Raw genomic sequence first — 18849 nt, 5'->3', positions numbered from 1 at the left:
TAGTCCCTGATGTGACTTTCTTGTTAAACTGATTTATTTTTAAATTTTATAACAAATACACATGTATCCACCTTCCTACCTAAGAACTACATACCAACAACACACATCTACCTATGTGCTCCCTCAATATCTAATTCCCCTGACTATCTTCAAGAGGTAACCAGGAACCACTACCCTAAATTTGGAGTTTACCATTCTCTTAAATTTTATTTGACTTTTGACTAAAGAATGTCATACTGTTTATAGTCTCTGGCACTTGCTTTATTCACTCAACATTTTGACACTGAAGCTTCATCCACAATGTTGTGTGTGGCTGCAGTTCGCTCATTTTCACTGCTTCCATGTGTATTTTCTCTTCTATGAGTACCACCACGATGCCCACTTTTCTATTTTTCTTATTTTTTCTTTTTGCTTTGTAAGAGCTCTTTATATATCCTGGATACAAATTCATGATCAGTTCCCCACAAATTCACACATCTTCCCCGACTCTGGGGATTCTTTTCAATTTTCTTTAAGATATCTTTCAATGAAAAGAAATTCTTACTTTATGTGGCAACCTGTCCATCTTTTCTTTGATTGTGTGAGCTTTTCATATCTCATCTAAAATATGCTTACCAAGCCCAAGCAGGAAATCCACTTATGCCAAGCCAGAGAGATATTCAGCTATTTTTTTCTTCTAAAAGCTTTAAAGTTTTGCATTTCACTTTTAAGTCCTTAACTCATCCGGCAATGACTTTTGTGAATGGTGCAAGAGGCCCAATTTCATTTTTTCCCCAAACTGATAAACAATTTTCCAGCTCCAACTAACAGAAAGTCCCTCATTTCTCTAGACTTACGATGCCACTACTGCCATAAATCAGAGTTCTATAAAAGCAAGGATCTATTTTTGGGTTCTTTATTCTATTTCATTGGTTGATATCTCTAAACCTGCACTAATTGAACATTTGCCTAAATAATACAGTATGTCTTGACGTCTGTTAGGGCAAGTACTCAAGCTCCCAACCCCATTTTCCTCTTCAGGAATGCCTTGGTGATTCCTGAACCTTTGTATTTCCACGTAAATTTTATAAGCAATCTTGTCCAGATCCCCAGATTGGGACTCTGATTCAAGCTGCACATAAACTCTATATACTCTGGGGAGAACTGGCATCTTTAAGTTTTTCTATCTATGACCAAAGGATGACTGCTCCATCTACTTAGTTCTTTAATGACCTCCTGTAAAGCTTTAAAATCTTTAACATATAGTTTTGCACATTTTATTGCACTTGTTTGCTATTTTGTATCTTTTATTGATATTGTGAATAGCATCCTTTTCAGGATATTTTCAACTTGTTTCAAATACAACTGATTTTGTATGTTCAGTCACCTTAATAAAGCCTATTTTTTTTTTTTTTGAGGAAGATTAGCCCTGAGCTAACTACTGCCAATCCTCCTCTTTTTGCTGAGGAAGACTGGCCCTGAGCTCACATCCATGCGCATCTTCCTCTACTCTATACGTGGGATGCCTACCACAGCATGGCTTGATGAGCAGTGCCATGTCCGCACCCGGGATCTGAAACGGCAAAGCCCGAGCCGCTGAGTAGCGGAATGTGCACACGTAACGGCTGCGCCACCGGGCCGGCCCCAAACCCTACTGTTTTTTTAAACTGTGGTAAATACATAATATTTACCATTTTAATCATTAAGTCTATGGCTTAAAGGCATTAAGTACATTCACACTATTGGCCAACCATCACCACGTTCCTTGGCCAGAACTCTTTCCATCTTCACAAACTGAAACTCCATACCCATTAAACAACAACAACTCCTTCCTCCTTCCTTCCAGCCCCTGGCAACTACCTTCAACTCTCTGTCTCGACAAATTCGACTACTCTCAGTACCTCATATAAATGAAATCATACGGTATTTTTGTCATTTTGTGTCTGGCTTATTTCACTCAGCATAATGTCTTCAAGATTCATCCACAGTGTAGCGTGTGTCAGAATTTCACTTCTTTAAAGGCTGAATAATACTCCATTGTATGTGCATATCACATCTTGTACATCCATTCATCTGTTGATGGACCTTGCGTTATACACATTTTTTGGCTATTGTGAATCATGCTGCCAGGAATATTGGTGTAAAAATATCTGTCTGAGTCCCTACTTTCAATCCTTTGGGGTGTATATATCCAGAAGTAAAATTGCTGGATCAAACGGTAATTCTACATTTACTTTCTTGAGGATAAGTCTAACTATTTTTAATCATTTTTCTTTTGACTGTGCTGGCTAGGATTTCTACGTTGAATAGAAACAGTGAAAATGTGCATCCTTTTCTTTGACATTAAAGAGAATATTCCTAATATTCTCCCCATTTAGGATGTTGTAGATTGTTTGGGTACATTCTCTTTATAAAAAAACAAAACACTCTCAATTCCTCATTCATTAAAAATCTTTAACCCAAACGCGCAAGAAACCCAGACAATCTTTATTATCTTCTAACTTGACCTAACACCCTACAGTTCCCAATCCTTCCCAACTGTACTCTCTGGGACTCACACTCCATCCTCTGCAAAAGCCCCGTTCTTCACCTTTTCTTTAAGCATTCTCTTTCTTTTCTTACAAACCACATAACATGAACCTGGAGTTGACTTAGGTTCAATCTTTGCTTCTTGCACTTTACAACTCCTTCCAGCTTATTATCTCACTATCCTCTCTAAAATTCTCCAGCTTCTGTTAAGCACTAGATCAGTGCTGTCCAATCAAATTTTGTGTGATGATGGAAAATGTTCTATGTATGTGCTATCCAATACGACAGACACTAGCCACATGTGACTACTGAGTGCTTGTTATGTGGCTAGTATGACTGAAGTACTGAACTTTACATTCTATTTAATTTTAATGATTTAAATTTAACAGCCACATGTGGCTAGTGGCTACCATACTGGACAAGAGCACACTAGATTATAACAGTTATGTTACTGTCATTACTAGAGCAACAAGTCATTTTTGCCACTATATCTTAAAGGTTTTAGTATTTCGAGAAAAATAGTACATGAACCAACATTACTGATATATCCTGGTGATTGCAATCTTTATGTAGATGATACTTCCAACCGTGGTTTCTCAGTTTCTTGACTTCTCTTCCTTAAATGGTCTTATCTTCACCACTCTCAGCCTCCACTCCCTTGGTCCTCCTGAGTCCAATAAATATTTGAGTGCACCAGGATTTCCAATCCAGTTACCGTAACTACTTTTTCACTGTTTGTTATCTCTCTTTTTACTTGCGTTAGATTCCTCATCTATCACTAAAACAACTTTTACATTTACCCACTTTATCTCTTTTTCTATCCTTGATCCCTCTGTAGTACAAATAAGCCTAAAAAAATTCCAATTCTGGTTAAATACAATTCTCAGCACAACTCCAGGCTAATGCTGAGCACTCAAACCTAGCTGGAGAAGATGTAACTTTGCTGGCTGGTTTCACTTTCAATTCCTGACCAAAAGTCTCAAGTGGATCCTTCCTAAGGCATATTAAACCTACTGTGTTTCCCTCGTTAATTCACTCTCACACTCTTCTAGATGACTTTCACCCTTTCCTCTTTCTTCAAACTTCCAACACCTCTCCCCTATCACCCTCAACCAATAACCTTGATTCTTATGTCTTAAGAAACCAAGTATTGGAAGGACTCTACAGAATCCCACCACCAAATCTACCAACTTACCTGGATCCGTAACCAAACGTACCCTCTTCTCTCCTGTTAAAATGGATAAACTGTCCCTGCTCCAGTAGAGTACTGGATCTAATTCACTCTTGCCTATTCAAGGGTATCACTGGAGTAACCCCTTGTTCTCTTACCTTTTTCCCCATTCTATTACATCACTGCCACCAGCATAGAAACATACTGTCAAGGATCTCATTTCCAAAAACAAAGCAAAACACGACAAATCTTTGGCGTCACACTCCCCTCCAGCTACTGCCAGACTTCTCTGTAGCACCTCAGCCCAACCCTTTACAGCTAAATTCTTCAAATGTATTCTCTATACTTGCTGTCCCATTTTTCTCCACCATTCTCTCAAATCCAGTCAGTTTTTCACCCCACCACTGTACTGAACCTACTGTTGCCAAGGTCACCAATCCCTGCCAGATCCAATGGTCATCTCAAAGTTCTACCTTATTCAACTTATTGGCAGCATGTGACACAGGCGATTCACTCTTTGTTGAAACACTTTCTTTACCTGACTGAGGAAAACTTCTCCTATCTGTGATATTTCCTTTGTTGATTCCCCCTCCTTTTTCCAGTCTCTACATCTTGGAGGGTTCCAGGGCTTTTCAACTATGTTCATGCCTTGGGTCATCCCATCCAACCTCATGTTTTAAACACTGTTCTTTATGCTGATAATCACAGAACTTTATCTCTAGCCACAACTGTTCTATGAAACTTGCATGCCCAACTCTGACCTTACAGTTCCACATGGACAATTATCAGCCAACTCAAACTTAATATATGTAAAATAGAGTCCCACTCTCCACTCCTTCTCTGTATCTCCTCAATACCAAGGCACAGCATCTCCATTATCTGATTTGATGCCACCTCTCTGGACTCGTCTCCTACCATCAACTACTCCCTAGCTATTCCACTGTCAACACTACACTAACTACCCTGATATTCACTGAACATTATCAGGGCCTTTGCACTGGCTATTACCTCTGCTTGGAGTTCCCTCCTCCCAGATTCCACATCAATGTCCTCTCAATTCCCCCAGGTCTCTACTCAACTGTCACTTACCAGAGACTTTCTTATCACATATGATATAAATACTTCCCTGCCTTCCTTTCCATTCCATTTATTCTGTTTTATTATTCTTCAGAGCATTCATCACTATTTATATCATTTATTTATTTACAGTTTATCTTTTCCCAGTAGAATGTTAGCTATATAAGAATGAGATTTTGTTTATATCATTCACTGTTGTATGTCAAGCAATTAGACAGTACCCGGCACAGTATGGAATATTTTAAAATTTAATATAAACACCAAAATTTTATTCAGATTAATAATGGAGATGTTACTAAATAAAAAAAAATCTTTTCCATGCAAATACATGAGGGAGACAACAAAAATATCTTCAAGGAAAATAAAAATTAACTTGAGGGAAATGTATCTCATTTCTAAACCACAACATACATCAGAGTATAATTCTTTTCCCTAAAACTTCAAAGATGGAATTCCTAACAGTATATTTATAATCATTTCCATTCCCCCATGAAATTCAAATTTTAAGAAAAGAGAATAAGGCCATCACTGTTAAAAATAATTTTTAAAGTAGGAAAATCCTTCACCCAGGTGTTTCTAAAATATAAAGAAAATATAAAGAAAACTGTAAGCTCTTCCATATTAATGTTTTTCCAATATAGAAATCTACCCTGGTTTTCATGAGAAACATCTGTCTCTTCAGACACCAAAAAAAATGAAAGCGACACTAAGCTAATTAAAAATACAGTTATACTGTAGTAATTAAAAAAAAGATTTTTAAAGTCAGTCGTATCTTTTACACAGAACCCTACGAACACACTAAATCCTTTGTACAAAAAGTAATAAAATCATTCCTCTTTAACATTAAAGAAGAGTATTATATATGAACAAATTTAATTAAATCTAAAATTTTACTTACATAGAATCTAAATGAAGAATACCTAGACAGCGTGTGGCCAGTATCATGTCACTCAAACACACAAATTCGCAGAAATCAAAATTCACATCCTGACCTTGTTAAAGTATACAGAACCAAATATGATTAACACAACATCAGAATATGTAGCAACACTGCCTAATTCCATGTTAATTATCAGATTTTCTGATATTTCTAAGGAAAAAAACCTAAGTTTCCTGCCTAAAAATAATGGAAATCTAAATCAGTAAATACTTTTTGAAACTTACAATTTACATTTTCCTCAAACTTTCCAAAAGCATAATCTTTACATGATTAAATACAATCTTTTTGCATTTACACTTTCTCGTGAGTAAACATGAAATGGTATATTGTCAAAGATACTTAAGGACGTTTTACAAAAATGATTTCCTAAAGAGCAAAAACCAAGCACCAATCTGTAATTTACCCAAAAAATTACTTAGTGAAACAGCTGAGAGAAAAATGCAGGTTTCAAAGTACAGAGTACACAGTAATTTAAAATTATTATCTATTATCATAATATTAACCTTATAACACATTTTTACTTCCAACAGGAAGTCTAACCTTTCATTAACTAAGCAAGATTACTCACCGCCCATGTTTTAGTCAACCTGAAAATTGGGGCACTCTGTAAGCCAGAAACCACTGCCATAAGCGCATGAAGGTTATTCAGCTCATACAGTTTCTGAAGATTTAAGAAAAAGGGGGAAGAGAGATGAAAAATAAACAGCATGAATACAAAAAAACTTCAGATGCACAAGTATAATTTAGGCAATTGGTAGTGATCCAGTACGTATTACCCTCACCACTGAGATTTGCCATTTCAGTACTCACTGTTCACAGTAAGTTGATTTGGGCCCACCATAGAACTTCCGCATTCTAACTTGGCATTATCTCTAAGCTCCGGGAACCAATCTACCTCTAGTTGGGTAACAGATTAAGAAAACCCAAGTTACAGCTCAGTATCAAGTTTGCCTGCTATGATTAGGCACACTAGTTTTTAGCAAGCAGGCTCCTTCCTTATACTGAAACATTATTAAGCCTCTGCCTTAGGATCCAAGTTTCAAGACACGGTCTGTGCCCAGTATCCTGATCTAGTTTCCTACTCAGTACCCGCATTATTTCAGGGCTAGGGTTCAAACCCGCTTCCCAGAGTCCTCCTCAATTTCCTGCTTCCTCCTGTCTGAATCCCCAGATCCTTTGTTCCTCGTTCATGCTGGGACACCTAACTACCTGCTTCCCAATACTACACCTTGCCTTTTACAGTCTCTGTGCAGAGAACTCCTATCTCACACCAGGTTCCATGAGTTTGCCAAGAGATCTACTTGACATTTATTCCTAATTTCCCAGATTTCTTCATACTACCGGATGCTTACATCCCAATGGGTCTATCTAAAAATCAGTCATTTAGAACTGTCCTCACCCACCATCAAGAGACTCCAAGGCAAAAATGCCTGTTTCAAACATCAGAACTAAGGAAAGGGGAGGGTTCTGTTTCTCTGAAGAACCCTAATATGCCACCTTAATTCAGGTCTCAGAATTCCCATAAAGTTTCAAGAAATATGAACTCAAGTAAAAAGAAAAGAAAAAAACACAAGGAACAAGAATTCGCAAATGGAGAACAGTATATCACATGTTGGCTTCAAATAAAGTGAAGACTGTACATAAAGACATTATCCAGAATGCAACATAAAAGCCAAATAGTTTTTAAAAAATGTGACATAAAGTTTAAGAAACATGAATGGTAGAGAAAAAAAGGCCCCCATTTATCTAACTAGAGTTGCAGAAAGAGAAGATAAAAAGTAATAGTGTAGAAATATATGAGAGATAATGGCAGGTTTTTCCCCCAAATCACTGAAAGACACTAATTCCTAGGGCTAGGAAGCTCAAGGAATCCCAAGTAGAATAAATTAAAAAAAAACTCTAAGTCTGGAATAGCATTTTTCAAGAACAAGGGTGACATAAAGATGCTTCCAGACAAAAAACAAATAAAGAAAGCTTTAAAAAAGATTTTTAAAAATGGTGCCAGAATGATTATTCATATGGAAAAATATGAACTAAAACTAAAATCCATAACTCACACATATTATATATGAAATTTAGTCCAGATGGATTAAATACTCAAGTACCAAAAATCAAAGCTATAAATCTTTTAAAGGATAATATAAGAGAACATCTTTGATATTCTCAGAGGTTAGAGTAAGGGGTCTTAAATAAGATAATAAAAATTAATTAAAGATTAATAAGTTTGATTACTAAAGTTAAGAACATCTATATGAAAAGATAACATGAAAAGAGTGTTAAGACAAGCCACAATAGGAAGATGTATTCAAAGCATACGGCAGAGAACTGGCATCTAGAAATTACATACATAAAAAAGACTCCTATAGAAACTGATGAAAGACCAACACCATAACAGAAATTGTTGAAAGATCTCAAACAGATCTTTCAGAAGAGAAAACCTAAATGGTCAACACAGAAAAAAATGTTCATTCTCAACAGATTCAATGAAGATTATTGATCTAATTGTCATTTCTTTGAAAGTAATTTGTCTTTTCTCTATATTTCTAGGGCTTCAAACCTCACGTGAGCACCAAGAGACTTACACAAGAATGCTTTTGTAGCAGCACTGTTTATAACAGCAAAAATCTGGAAACTATCCAAGCTAGAGTACACTGAATATTTGTGGGATATGCAAACAGAGTACTCTATAACAGAGATACACCTGAAACCATTCAGTAACACTGCTCAGTAAAAAAAGCAAGTTATAAAAGTATAAAAGTCATTATGGAGCAATTCAATTTAAACAAAATTCAAAAACACACAACAATATACTATTCAGGGACACATCTATACAGTAAAACTATAAAAGATACGCAAACACAAAATTCAAGGCCGTGGTTCCTTTTGTAATGGGAGGGTAGGAGACCGCATATGAAGAGGGCTATGGGAATTCAAAGTGGGCAGTGAGTACGTGAGTATTCACTTTATCATTCTTTTGTTACCTTAAACATATTTTACATTCTTCTGTGTCTATTTGATTAGTTTTATGTGTCAACTTGGCTAGGCTATATAGCACCCAGTTATTTAATCAAACACTAATCTGGGTGTTGCTGTGAAGATATTTTGCAGATGTGGTTAACATCTACAATCAGCTGATTTTAATTAAAAGAGATTACACTCCATAACGTGGTGGGCTGCTTCTCATCAGTTGGAATGCCTTCAGGTAAAAACGAGGTTTCCTAGAGAAGAAATTCTGCCTCAAGACTGCAGCCTCACCTCCCTGCCCAGGTTTCAGGCTGTCTGCCTGCCCTACAGATTTCAGATTTGCCAGCCCCCCACGCCTACCTCAGTCCTTTAAGGAGACAATTCCGTAAATCTTTTCACCTATTTTATATATTCTCTCTCTAGAGAACCCTGACTGATATTATCTACTAAAAGAAGAGAAAGACTTGACAGTTTTATAACAAAGTGAATACAGAAGGCAGAAAAGTCAGAATGGAGGGATTTAAAAGACAGTATAAGACCAAAAATGAAAATTTGGAATTTGGGATGAAAGCAAGCACTGTCAAAAAAAAACCTCAAAGTCTAAGAGTTTGATTAGGAATTAAATGATTATTTGATAAGGAAGGTAATGGCAGGTTTGATGGGCAAAATTTGGTAGTTTTGAGTGGAAAATACAAGTACATAAAAAACCTAACGAAGATAGCAGAAAACAATAACACAAATTCAGAATCTAGGGAGAAAAGCCATGAAATTCTATTAGCTCAAACACAATATTTATCTAACATATCACAGAGAATGTTTTCAAAAATTTTATGACACTTCTGCAAAATACCAAATTTTCAGAAGGCTAGCTCTGCCACCTAGTGCCACAGGAATGTTAGAATACACTTGCTCCAGTGTGCTCAAAGAAAATATGAAGAGTTATGATTTATAAGAATTATAACCATTTACAATTATAAAAATGGTACCTTCATTTTAGTCCGTCTTCCTTCATTCACAGGTGAGATAAATTACATATTTATTACAAGAATAATGAAGAATGTAGCTACAAGTACACCACTTTTTAGTGAACTTCACATAAATTCGGAGTTGTTACAAAAGTTTTAATAAAATCTTGGTATCCTCTTGTGGAATGTCCTATTTCATCCCCCTCTCTAAATTCTGACTACCCTTGAAATCCATGCTCCATTTCTCTTGCTGCGTTTATTACCTACGTCCCACAATAACCATTCAATTAACATATCTGGTTAACGTCCTCATTTATCCTATTTTTTAAAAAATAAAGTCTTATCATTCTCCACACAGTTGGCAGGGTGATGTATGTCAAAAACAAATAATTACTATGTGTTCTCTGACTTAATCCCTATAAGGCTTTCTCAGTCACCTGCGGAATAGTCCAATATTTTATTTGGACTTCACCAAAATTTGACCTCTGTCTAGTTATCCATTCAAATAAATCAATAATTCAGCTACTCTGAGAAAGGGAGGAAAGATACGTTAAAAAAGGGGAGGAAGACAGGAGAAATAAAGGAAAAGGCAGAGAAATCAGGCATCAAATTTTAAAAATGGACTTAATCAATAGGTCTCATTTTGCAGTGTCACAAATAGTAAACAAAGTGTCACGGGCAAATACTCACTCACAAACATTGCTGAATGGTTGAACCCAAACATAAAAACACAAGTTTTTCTTACCTTAGCAGTTTTAATATAGTGGCTCAAAACTTCTGCTCTAATTTTTAATGTTTGAGCATGAAGAATCTCTCTAACAACCCAAAAGCTTACCTGCAAATAAAAATTAAAAATAGTTGAATGACAACATTATTTACTCACCAGGATCAAAAACAGCAACTACTTGATGAATGACCTATAGCTGTTTAAAAAAACAATACTTTCTCTTACCCTTGACTTAGTACCAGGACACAACCAATCTTCAAATGTTACATACACTTCACATATACACAGACAGATATAGACACGTATACATATGTGTACACATACACATAAAAACATCACTATGATTTCTAATTTGTAAAAGCTAATATAAAGTTTGAAGGAAAAGAGCTAAGACAATGCAATAAAACAAGAGTGATGCAACATGAACAAATGTTTTTTGCTGTATTTTCAAACACTCTGGCAGAATTAGATAAGCTCTAAGATCAGATATTGTAAAATAGGCTACTTAGAGCACGTTTTCCTGTGGCTGTATAATGCCACATCATCATTTATTTACAATGAGCAGAATCCTAAGTATGAAGAATCCCATGGATGATTTTCTTGGTATGAATAAAATGAAATAAAATATCATAAAGAAAAACATATCTGAGTAATTCTAAAATAAATGAAGATTGTATTTTAAAAAAGTATGTAATGCTAATTCAATTAAACCATCTTCATGATTTCTTTTAAAAAACATTAAAAGTCATTCCTAAGAAGGCTGAGTAGATCTATAAGTAAAATGCTCTACTCTGATGAAAACAGTTTGCTTACCATGATACAACGTAATATCTATGTAACATTTTAATTCATGTACTATGAAAATAAAATCAAAGCACTATCAGTTGGCTCAAACTTATACAATCTAAAAACACAATGTAGACAGAAATCTTTGTAAAAAACATAATGCCACTGACTCACATTTCTTCACCTTTTTTTAGAGAGAAGTATTTCAGATTTTACTCGCAACATTCATCTATAAACAAATTGTCAAAATGTCTATATTTTACAAATGTGTATGTAAATGTAAAATGCTTATATTTTACAAAGCCATCTTCATATTTGTTACTATATTTGGGCTACTAATGGCAGTAACTATCCCTAATTCTAAAAAGGTTTACTTCTAAAAATATATAAAAAATTATACTGCACATACTTTAACAATAATCTTAGCAAATATCAACTAAGAATTCAATCTAAACTGCATGATCATCAACCTAATTAAATTTAACATTGGACAAATTTTAAGACAAATATTATGGTGATTTTAAATATGGCCACCAATTCTTTGTCATTCCTCTCACTGAAAGCTGGGGTGTATGGGTCACTTCTCATTGAATCTGGACAGGCTTGTGGCTGCTTCGATGAAGAAAGGATTAATGAAATTGATGCTGACTCCCAGGACAAGGTCATAAAAAGATATGCAGCCCCTGCCTCGACTATTGGAACATTCTCTCTGGGATCCCTAAGTCACCATGTAAGAAGTCCACCTACCCTGAGACCAGCAAGCTGGAAAGGCTCAGTGCAGGTGCTCCCCAGTCAACAGGGCCCCGCTAAAGTCAACCTCACCTGAGAACCCCAGCCCAGAACGACCAACACCATGACACAGTTTAATAAAATTACTAGCCTTAAAAGAAAAAAATTGGGGGCTTTGGAGACAAACAGAGAAAGTGATTTTTAAGTAAAAGAAAACATCATCAGACTTCTTTTCAACAGCAACACTCTGTCAGAAAAAAAATGGAGTAACAGATGAAATATAATCAAGGGAAGAAAATTTTATACAAATGATAGACGAACTTGTCAGCACGTAAGGACTCAGGAATTACTGTTGCTATGAGCCCTTCCAGAGGGCTCTACTTCCAGAGTAATCTACTGCAGAACAAGCCTCAGACAACCAAAATGACCAGAGAAACAATCAACCTAACTATGGTAGTGAGCATTAAATATACACTTATTCATAGAACTAAGACTAAATGAGGGTTAAAAGAAAGAGCTTTTTATTACTGCATATCCTTCTCAACACTTGGTATCATCAACCTTTGCCATCTAATTGGTATAAAATGACTTCAGCTTTCGTTTTCATTCAATAAATATTTATTAAGCTCCTACTGTATCCTGGGCACTGTTGTCAATGCTTGGGACATATTAGTGAAGGAGAAAAATGAAGATCAGTACTTTCACAGGTATTTTCATGGTAGCTCTTCCTAATTTTAAGTTTTTAAACTGTTTTTTTAAGCAGAAAAGATCAAAGTACACATCATCTAATACAAAGGAACATTATTTCAGGAAACTTGTTTCAGCTCTGTGTCTGTATTGAGCCGCAATGTAAAATATTTTATCTTAATGTAGGTCACAGTCAAAAAAGTTTGAAAGCCACCGTCCACAAAAACTATTGCACATGGACACCAAAACACTCAGAATATTCATAGCAACATTCTTCATAATAGCAAAAAATTAGGAAACATACTTCATGTCTATCCTCAAAAGAATGATAAATTCATTCTGATATTCATGGAATGAAATGCCAGACAGCAGTGAAAATCAATGAACTAGAGCAACAAACATCACCATGGATACATCAGAGAAACACAAGTGAAGAAAGCCAACCCCAGAAAGAGTATATCCAGGCTGATGACATATATTATGAAGATGAAAAACAAGCAAGATTAGGGATGCAAATATTTCCAGCAAATCTCTAAGGGAATTAACGAGCAGTTAAATTTTTAAAAACCAACTAAAAAGGTATAAAGAAAAAAAAACCCCAAATTTTCAGATCATAGTCACCCCTTAGTCAAGGGTAGAGGGAAGAACACGTAAAACGCCTCAACAGCTTTGCTAATATTCTATTTCTCAGCTTAGGTGGTGAACTCATGGTTATTAGAACATTTCTTAATACATATTAGATTTATGATATGAACTTGTCATTTTTGTAGGCTAAAAATGGTCTAACATGAGCATTTTCATATAATTCAAACAAATATTTAACACATTCTTTGAAATGCATCAAATATTTCATTTAAAAAAATCCTAGAAAACACAGGATATTTTTAAATATAGTTGCTTTATTCAGTGTTTTAAAATCATAAAGAGGTGTTATGAAACCTTATATTTGCAGCCAAAAATATGTTAAGCTTTTGTTTCTTAACTTTTTATCATGGAAAACTTCAAATGTATACTGAACTTAGAAGATAATAATGAAGACCCAGTACATTAACCAGCTTCTGCAATCAAGTTACAGCCAAGCTTTTTCATCTCCATCCTCACCCTGCACTCAAATGCCCAAGTAATATTGTGAAGCAAATCACAGACACTATATAATTGCATCTGTAAATATTTTCAAAAAGTAAGAAATCTTTTTTGAGGAAATTTAGCCTTGAGCTAACATCTGCTGCCAATCCTCTCTTTTTGCCGAGGAAGACTGGCCCTGAGCTAACATCTATGCCCATCTTCCTCTACTTTATATGTGGGACGCCTGCCACAGCATGGTTTGACAAGCAGTGCAGAGGTCTGCACCCAGGATCTGAAACAGCGAACCCCGGACTGCCAAAGCAGAGCAGGTGAACTTATCTACTACGCCACCAGGCTGGCCCTAAGAAGTCTTTTTTAATAAACATAATCCAATATCATTATCATTCCTAAAAACATTAATTTCCAGGGGCCGGCCCGGTGGCGCAGCAGTTAAGTTTGCACGTTCCACTTCTCCGCGGCCCAGGGTTCGCTGGTTCGGATCCCGGGTGCGGACATGGCACCGCCTGGCACGCCATGCTGTGGTAGGTGTCCCACATATAAAGTAGAGGAAGATGGGCACGGATGTTAGCTCAGGGCCAGGCTTCCTCAGCAAAAAGAGGAGGACTGGCAGTAGTTAGCTCAAGGCTAATCTTCCTCAAAAAAAAAAAAATTAATTTCCAATTACAAAAAATTTTCGATTATTAGTCAAATTTTCAATTATCTAAAGGTAACATTTAAAAGAAACTTAGACAACCCTCCTTCAATTAAAAAAAATCAGGAAGCCACTGGCATGACCATAAGTTATCAGAGAAACATCCAATAGAATGATTATTAAAATCATGATACAGTCAAGTCACAGGAGGTTATATAGATAGTAAAAATGTTTTCAAAGTGATTTTATGATACAGAAATATTTCATGGCATGCTAAGACAATAAGGCTATAAATTATATGTACAACACAATTTCTATTAGATTAAGAAAAAGTAAAGAATGGAAGGATATAAACTGAAATGTTAACAGTCACCTCTGGGTGATCGTCCCCTCCAGCTTTTTAATTTAAGCATTTCTACACTTCTTCAATTTTCCTGGAATACATGTTATTATTTTGATAACCAGTAAAAAGCATAGTTTTTAAAGAGATGAGGGAGAGTTCCATTTCTGATGACATGAAGGAGCTGGTATTTTTGGGAGTGCTTGTCTGATAATAATTATAAATGATAAAAACAATTATTTAGGGACCAGCTTGGTGGTGTAGTTGTCAAGTTCACGTGCTCTGCATCGGCAGCCTGGGTTTCACAGGTGTGGATCCCAGGCACAGATCTACACACCACTCACCAAGCCATGCTGTGGTGGTGTCCCACATGCAAAAAATAGAGGAAGATTGGCATAGCTGTTAGCTCAGCGACAATCTTCCTCAGGCAAAGAAAAAAAGAGGAAGACTGGCAACAAATATTAGCTCAAAGCTAGTCTTCCTCACCAAAAAGAAAAAAAAAACCCCACAAACACATACAACTATTTAAAAGCACAACAGATGTCTATACCTATATTTAAAAGTACTACTGATATAAAGTCATATTAAAAATATGACTGTGTAAAAGCACTGTTGATGATTATACAATTGAAAAAATTACCAGACTTGCAAAGAAACAGAAAAGGTTGGCTAAGAGTTAAGAGAAAAGTATTAAAAAGAAACAGACCCTACGATAACCCTTTTGCTGGAATTAGTGAAAACCAAATGCAATGAGGGATCCAAAATGATGTCTTGGAACAACAACAAAAAGGATATTAGTGGGAAACTGGAGAAATTTGAATAGGGTCCTTAGTTTGTTAATGGTATTATATACCAAGGTTAATTTCCTGACTCTAATAACTATACCACACTTATGTAAAATGTTAACATTGGGGGAAGGTAGGGATATATGGAAACTCTCTGAACTCTTTTTATCTTTTCTAAGTCTAAACTGAAAACTCTCTGAACTCTTTGTATCTTTTCTAAGTCTAAACTGAAAACCTAGAGATTGTCAGACTGGAAAATAAAAAGGAAGACCAACTATATGCTATCTACAAGAGATTCATTTTAAACATAAAGAGGCAGATATGTTCCCTCTAAAGGACTCTTTCTAACTTCCTCTGTAATTGGCTACTTCAGATCTCCTATGACCTTACTAGGAGAAAATAATAGAGTAATGGAGTACCTAAGTAATGGAGCTTATATAGGATCAACTGTGATCTGGAATGAGGATAAAAGCTTTTGGTACATTGTGACATATTTGACTCTGACAACTTTTTGGCTCAATAATATGAGTGCTTAAAAACTAAAGTCAAATTTGTGAGTACGGTAACGTGATGTTTCTGTACAGCAAAGAAAAAACTTTTACTGTGATAATAAATTCTGATCACCTCAGAAAAATCTTGAAAAAGACTGCTATATAGCTTAAATATGGAATTCAGTACAAAACATGTTTGCCCTAGGCCCCTATTACTGATTTAATCTAATCTTTAAAAACTTTAACCTACTTCCATTTTTGGGAATACAGTGAACCAAATAACTTGAGATACTATTTGCTATAAACCCTTAGAAACGTTGGGTTAAAGACAACAAACTCTTTTTAAAAAAAATGTATGGCTAACTTGAAAAATAAAAGATTTCCCCAGTGGCCAAAAACAAAGAGGAAATAAAAGCAAAGCGGTCGTTAAAAGAAAGGTCCTGTAGCTGCCCTTGGGGGCTTAGGATTCAGCACTCCTCCAATGATTTACTACAAGGCCTCACCCATCCACCCTCCCACCTCCATTTCTATCTAAGGGACCTTCAAAGGGCTATAATCTTGGTCAAAAGGTAGAGTAAAACAATTCACCTACCAGCAGGGGGAGACAATACAGAAGAAGGAGAAAAATAAGTCTTTCATAAGAATTTGTAATCTGCCCTTACCTGAATTTGAAGTCTAAATTTTCTCTACAGAGAAGTACAGACATTCCCCAACCAAAACACATAAAAAACAGTCCTAGGTCTGTGATAGACCTCGGTACTGGCAAAAGTAAACAAAAAGCTTCTCCGAAGGGATATACCCTCAACCTAGGCAACAGCAAAATTCCCACAGAAAAAGCTTAAATGGACATGAGCTCTCAATCCAAAATTACAAAAAGCAGAAGAAAACAAACCACTGTGCGTAAGGATCAGCAGAAATAAGAGAATTAGTACCCCAAAGACTCTGGACAATAACAATAAAAATAAAATGTGGAAAATAATCTAAGAAATTAAAAAATTTAAAAAACTGACACTAGTGTAAAAGCACACAGATTTGAAACCAATATGACACACCTGAAGAGAATTAGTGAACTGAAATACAGATCTGAAAAAATTACATAGAATGGAGCACACAGGGAATAGATGTAAAAATAAGAAAGGATGAGATACAAGTAGGAAAGGATGCCAAGTTTCAACAAATTTCAATCACAAAATCAAAAATCACAAAAGGAAAAAAACAGCAATCATGCAGAGAGAAAATATTTGAAGCAATATTGACTGAAAATGTTGCAGAACTGATGTAAAAAGTTAAATTATTTCTTAATGAAAAATTATATATTGTGGAATTGAATTTCAGAAACTAAATACCAAAATTTTATAAGCAACTCACATGATTAAATCTTCTTGTGAAGGCAACTGCATTTGGGGAAGAACTATATTTTTCTTTTTTATTCCATCCACAACTTGAAAGCTCCTGAAAAATTAAGTTGTAAGTTAAATATAAATTCATGAAATAGCTCAGTTTTCTTGTTATATTAAGGGTTTCAAAACATTAAAGACAGTTGTGTTCCTGAAAAATTAAGTTGCAAGTTAAATATAAATTCATGAAATAGCTCAGTTTTCTTGTTATATTAAGGGTTTCAAAACATTAAAGACAGTTGTGTTCCTTCCTAGAAGTGTTTTACTTAACAGGAACATATCTAATACTATAACCATTCAGCTAAATCACAAGAGCAAATTTTATTAGTAGAATATAAAAGGGTAAACCAATTGTCTGTGGGAACATAGATGACCAGACTCATACTCCACAGGCAGATCGGCAGGTTCCCTCTGATGGTCTGAATCCGAGGAGGAAAGATCCACAGACAGTGAGAGCTGAGCCTTTTACAACATACAGTGAAGCTGCTCGTGAGGAGTCAAGTCCATTCCCCAGAGCTTCCAACCAGCTTTCCAGTCCCTCAGTGTTTGAAGTGACAGTCAATGACCCCAGATATCCGAAGAAGCCTCTGATAAAGGGGTTCTTGACTCCCCACAGGGTCTGTCAACAGGATTCAAAGAGCTCAAGGACTTAGGCAAAAAAAATTAAACTTTCGTTTTACACTAACTTCTAACTGAAACGACATTCCTTTTAATTATAAATGTAGGCTACAGATTACAGAAAAACTGGCAACACACATGACTTTGTCACTAATAAAAATCAGATATTTTCTTATCATATTACAGTTGGTACAGATATCTCGAAAATATCATTTACACTCATCACTACTTTGAAATTGTGATCTCATCACCTCTAGATCTTACTTAATATGCTAATAAAGAAGCACATATATTGCTATATAACAGTTTAAAAACTATTTTGATAAGTGTGGTTTTTTTTGGTGAGGAAGATTGTCTCTGAGCTAACATCTGTGTCAATCTTCCTCTATTTTGTATGTGGGAGGCTGCCACAGTGTGGCTTGATGAGCAATGTGTAGGTTCACGCTCAGGACCCAAACCTGCAAATCCCAGGCCACCGAAGCAGAGCACGTGAACTTAACCACTACACCACTGGGTTGGCCCCCTTGATAAGTGTATTTTAACAGAACTAATTTCCTTTGATTTTAAAGCAAGGCTCAGTTCTATGAGCTTCAGTCTGCCAAAGAGGTTCCTAATAGGTAAGAACTCTGTGTAATACAACCACTGCCACCAGAGAGAGACACAATCTATAGGAAAAAAGAAAAATAACTCTGATGAAACTGAGTTAGGACAGAGAACAAAAGAACACTGAGAAAAGAAGACGACAAAAACATATAATTGCTACTCTCAGACAGATGAAAATAGATATTGCTCCCATTAGGCAAAAACAAGTGGATATAAAAAACAAATATTCAGAAAACAAAATACAGCTTTTGGAAATGAAAAATGTAATAGCAGAAATTTTAAAAATCAACAGAAGAATTCTGAGATAAAGGTGAGAAAATCTTTTAAGCAATAAGCTAAAAATA

At 35.6% G+C, this 18849-nt stretch overlaps 1 protein-coding gene across 25 annotated transcripts in view; it reads right to left on the bottom strand.

Moving 5' to 3' along the window:
- RALGPS2 (Ral GEF with PH domain and SH3 binding motif 2) overlaps positions 1-18849 on the bottom strand; it is a 156108-nt gene that overhangs the window by 76282 nt on the left and 60977 nt on the right. For all 25 annotated transcript variants that reach the window (XM_023640617.2, XM_023640622.2, XM_023640619.2 and 22 more), the window contains 3 exons: positions 17256-17339; positions 10371-10460; positions 6265-6357 (listed from right to left, as the gene is read on the bottom strand). In XM_023640617.2, coding sequence (XP_023496385.1) covers positions 6265-6357; positions 10371-10460; positions 17256-17339 — 267 coding nt within the window. The remainder of the gene's footprint in view (positions 1-6264; positions 6358-10370; positions 10461-17255; positions 17340-18849) is intronic.

This window comes from Equus caballus, chromosome 5 (assembly GCF_041296265.1).
Source record: "Equus caballus isolate H_3958 breed thoroughbred chromosome 5, TB-T2T, whole genome shotgun sequence".
Taxonomy (NCBI): Eukaryota; Metazoa; Chordata; class Mammalia; order Perissodactyla; family Equidae; genus Equus; species Equus caballus.
The sequence above is the reverse complement of the archived record's forward strand: the minus strand, read 5'-3'. Positions and strand labels throughout refer to the sequence as shown.